The sequence below is a fragment of the Triticum urartu genome, chromosome 7A (genome assembly GCF_056163025.1).
Source record: "Triticum urartu cultivar PI428250 chromosome 7A, HENAU_Tu73, whole genome shotgun sequence".
NCBI classification, from domain to species: domain Eukaryota; kingdom Viridiplantae; phylum Streptophyta; class Magnoliopsida; order Poales; family Poaceae; genus Triticum; species Triticum urartu.
The window spans coordinates 632789288-632793755 of NC_141879.1; the positions used below are offsets into that span (position 1 = coordinate 632789288).

General features: G+C 49.1%; 2 protein-coding genes across 2 annotated transcripts; both read left to right on the forward strand.

Annotated features, from left to right (window-relative positions):
- The first annotated feature begins 1340 nt into the window (after positions 1-1340).
- LOC147960835 (BTB/POZ and MATH domain-containing protein 3-like) lies at positions 1341-1760 on the forward strand. Its single transcript, XM_087533562.1, has one exon. The coding sequence runs from the start codon at positions 1341-1343 to the stop codon at positions 1758-1760; it is 420 nt and encodes a 139-aa protein (XP_087389688.1).
- A 536-nt stretch (positions 1761-2296) lies between these two features.
- LOC147960836 (BTB/POZ and MATH domain-containing protein 3-like) lies at positions 2297-2728 on the forward strand. Its single transcript, XM_087533563.1, has one exon. The coding sequence runs from the start codon at positions 2297-2299 to the stop codon at positions 2726-2728; it is 432 nt and encodes a 143-aa protein (XP_087389689.1).
- Positions 2729-4468: the final 1740 nt, after the last annotated feature.

The following is a 4468-nucleotide window of genomic DNA, read 5'->3' on the forward strand; positions in this document are numbered from 1 at the left end:
CACAACAGGCGGACAAACTCTATGTACGGGCGCGGGGGGATCACCTCGGGGGCGCTGCGAGGGACAGAAATGGCGGCGGCTAGGGTTTAGAATCGAGGTAAGGCTGATACCATGTTAGAAAGGAGAGAGAGGGATTGATGAAATCTGATGGATTGTTTGAGCTTCATGGGCATATATATATAGGTACAATGGCCAACTTAGAGTACAAGACAAGGCAGGAACAAATCCTAGTCTATCATATACTTTCTAATAAACATTATACTTAACAGTAACGGCCAGTAACCAGTGGATGTGTGCGGGCGTTACACGGCGCCAGCCATAGAGAGAGAACCTTGGCGCGGAATTTGGAAGTGTCTATTTCGAAGCAACATTGCTTAGAAGCCACTTTCATAAGAGGGCGCTATTCTTGCTAGTGTTATTTGTAAACATGGAAATTTCTTAGTTTTATAAACTTTTGCGTTTCTAAACTTGAAATCCAGCTTCATTTCTCAAATTTATGGTACTTGTGCGCGTCATCGAACACATAGCCTGAGATATTTAAATTCTCCTCTTTTTTCTCAAAAAAATAAAACTTAAAATCCCCAACTTGAAATTTACATTTCCGAGTGGGGGCTCTCCTTTGGTTTGGAGGAATTTTATAGGATTTTTATAGGATAGGATTTCTATAGGAAAAATTCCTTCAGAGCTTTTTGGTTTGTAGGAATGAAATCTTATTTCTATGGAGGAATTCTTTCTATCCTCCATATTTTATAGAAAAACAAATATTAGCCTAGACTCAATGAAAAAAATTCTATGATGTAAATTAAAGGGCATCTCTTTTTCTATTTCTATGCATAGGATTTGAGATGCATGTCATCTTACTTCCTATAATTTTTCTATTCCTATAATTTTCCAATCCTATGAACCAAAGAAGGCCTAACTGAAAATTACTACTAGTAGTAACTTGGAGTACTGTGTGAGAGTGCTAGTACTACTTCAAACATCCAGCCCAAAAATGAGAACCTGAGTCAGTGTCTTGGGCTTCGAGTCAAACTTTGTCGCTCTCTGTGATTTCGGCTCCTCGTCAACCAAGCAACCAGCTGTCCCGAGTGCCGAGTGCCGAAGAGGCGCCAGCTTCCATTGGTTGGCATATTTACACCGCGGTGACCAAGCAGTAGACGAGGAGTTCCTCCTCGGTTCGTGCGGCAATATTCGTATAAGTAAAAATGAAAATGCAACATCGGAGTACTATTTATAGTGCTATCGATCGCAATCGATGGCCAAGCATTTCTGTGGCCTGTGGAGAGAGTAGCTCAACAACCCTCCCATTTACGCGGAAAAAAAAACTGCCCTGCTCTCCGATGTTGAGCCTCACCGTCGCCGCGACAAGAATTTTGGACTTCAAGGTCGAACACTACACCTTTGCTAGAGAGATGGCCGGATCCGGGGAGTCCTTCCAGTCCGACGCCTTCACCGCCGGCGGGTACGACTGGGCCGTGCGCCTCGCGCCCGTGCCGGGCGTATCGCTCAAACTCGCGCTTCTCAGCGAGATGCAAGCCGGCGAGCGCGTCGGGGTGAAGTTTGGGTTCATGCTGCTCGACAAGTCCGGCGAGGCGGCGGCGGCCGCGCCGCGGGAGAAGTTCTCAAAGTTCTTCTTCGAGGACCAGGAGGAGGGCTTCGACGGTTTCATGGGCGAGAAGGATCTGGGGAAGTACGTCCACGGAGACTGCTTCGTCGTGCGGTGCACCGTTTCGGTTCTCAGACGACCAAAAAGGCACTAGGACAAATCAGTTCGATAAATTTCTACGTATCTAAACTCGGAATTTGGCCTCAAAATTATGGCAGAGTAGTTGTGTGCGTCATCTAACGGGAATCTGCATTATCTTCTTTTTGAGACAAATACACAAAATCCTGAACTTTGAGCTTGATTTGTACATCTCCGAGTGGAGGTTCTGAATTCTGAACTGGAATTCCAAAGCTTGGGAGTACTAGTATTTTGAGAGTGCTTCAAACATCCAACCCAAAACGAAAAATCGAAAATCTGCAAAAAAAAAATTGAGCTTCGAGTCAAACTTTATGATTTCGTCTCCTCGTTAACCGAGCAAGGGAGCAACCAGCTGCCCGTGGTGAGTCCCGAAGAGGCGGACGCTCCCATTCGTTGGCGTATTCACTCCGCGGTAAATGCGGCAGTACACGACGACTTATTCATGTGTCCACGTCACCTATTTATAGTGCTCTACCAGCGCAGTCGATGGCTCAGCGTTGCTGTGGAGATAGAGTTAGCTAGCAGCTCAACAACCTTACTACCTGCCCTCCAATGGCGAAGCCAAACCGCATGAGCCTCACTGTCGGCGCGAGAAGAGTTTTCGACTTCAAGGTCGAAGACTACTCCTTGGCTCGAACGATGGCCGGAGTTGGGGAGTCCTTCCAGTCCGACACCTTCTCCGTCGGCGGCTACGACTGGGCCGTGCGCTTCTCCCCGTGGAGTTCATCGCTCAACCTCGTGCTTTTGAGCAAGCTGCAGGCCATCGAGCGCGTCGGGGTGAAGTTCGCGTTCACGCTGCTCGACAAGTCCGGCAAGCCGTCGGCGGCAGTGCGCAAGAAGAAGTGCTCGGAGTTCCTATTCAAGGGCCAAGAACATGGCTTTTACGGTTTCGTGAGCCGTGCAGATCTGGGGAAGTACATGCGCAGAGACTGCTTCGTCGTGCGCTGCTCCGTTTCTGTTCTCAGGCGACCAACAAGGCGCTAGGACAAATCCGATCGATTTTTTTGGTTTTATATGCATGCGTTCTCTTCTCTTTTGTTGAGCTAGCGTGCATGCAGGAGCACTCACGGGGAGGAAGCATCGTGCAGGCGTCGTGTGTTAGCTGTCGTGTGTGAAGCAATTCCCTTTGTTGAGATGCTGTTTGCACGTGTCGAGTTTGACCAATGCATCAGAAAACGCTTCATCTCTAGCGTTCGATAATATGCTAGGCCAAATTTCGACCGTCTCGTTCTGTTCAAGAGTTAACTTTCTTTTTTAGGGGTAAGAGTTGACTTTTAATGTGGGAAATGTTTGGTTCATGGCCAGCTAGTATATCACAATTTAGATTGAGCAGTGTGAATTATTTTTTTGAAATTAATTATGAAAAATCACGGGGAAACCGACATAACATAGATCAAACTCAGGCTCAGACATCGTAACACATAGGGACAAACCCGCTCACACCAATAACATGACGACCGCCACAAGAAGACCAATCTCACAAACACATAGCAATGAAAAGCCCCGCTCCATTGAACAAGCCGCCCTTCCACCGCTGCCCAAAGAAGAAGTTATGGCTCCTATGAGAGGAGCGCACTCAGAACTCTCTTGCATTGGTGAAGACATATGCACTCCATAGTGCTTCGCGTCAATTGTAACAGACAACATACAGATGACCAACCTTCACAACAACCTCGTCGACACGACACAAGATCAATGCCCTCGAAGCCGTGAGACTCTTGGGGCCACCACCCTCTCGCTCCGTCTCGCCGTGTGCACTCAGGTGACACAATCTTTTGGGGTTGTCGCCCCGACATGCCACCACTCTAATAGAAGTTGCAACGCCACATGACCCATCTTCCCGCAACCGACGCTGTAGAAGGAAACTGCCTGCAGAACACGACCGTCACACCACTTCCGAGGCTACCGCCTCGACATATAGTCCAACTAGCCCCACTGAGACGTGTTGACCGAGTCGACTCCCCTGTCGCCCCTGCAGCTCAAGGTTGCCACTCAAGTCATGCCGGGCTGCAACTTGATCTCATGGAGCTATCGTCACATCGCTGCCCGAGGCTGCCACCTCGACGTGCAAGGACCATCCCGGAGTCGTTGCCTCGTCGTACACCACCCGCGACGGTGACAGAACCCCGCGCAACAGCCAAAAGCTAGCCCTCCAAGGCGATGCCTCCAAGGAGGTTACAACGTAGACGCCCTCGTCGTCCAGTCCACAAGTCCGGAGTTTGGATTTTCACCCGAAGAGCCCAAGCACTACAAGAAGAGAGAGGATGAGGATCTCTGAGAAAACGCATCCAAGGAGAAAACAAATGCCCACATGCGATGCCATTGCCAAAAGGCTTTCGCCGGAGTTCCTCGTCTCTCATTGATGGGCTTGCAGATATAAAGCCCCTAGGGTACCTTACCATGGAGCCAAGCCTCTTGTGTAGCACACCCCAACGCAGCAGCCATGCACTCTTCCCGTTATCCACCACAACTCCTCATGCCACGAAGCAAAATCTCGTATACCGAGGTCAGACCCGAGCACACATGTTGCAACCGTCGATTCGGGGCCGCCACCCCGGCTTCAACTCCCCACTCCCATCAGGCGCGTCCATCCCTGCCAAAACCAAGCCGTCGCGTAGCCCTCACCATGGATCTGGGCGAAATCCCACATAATAAGATAAAAAGACTATTCTACATGTTGTACACGTTGTCATCTCTTAGTTACATATTTTCTAGTATAATCCC

What these genes read in the sequence shown, in the direction of transcription:
- LOC147960835 (XM_087533562.1), top strand. Translation starts at nt 1,341, where the DNA reads ATGTTGAGCCTCACCGTCGCCGCGACAAGAATTTTGGACTTCAAGGTC.
- LOC147960836 (XM_087533563.1), top strand. Translation starts at nt 2,297, where the DNA reads ATGGCGAAGCCAAACCGCATGAGCCTCACTGTCGGCGCGAGAAGAGTT.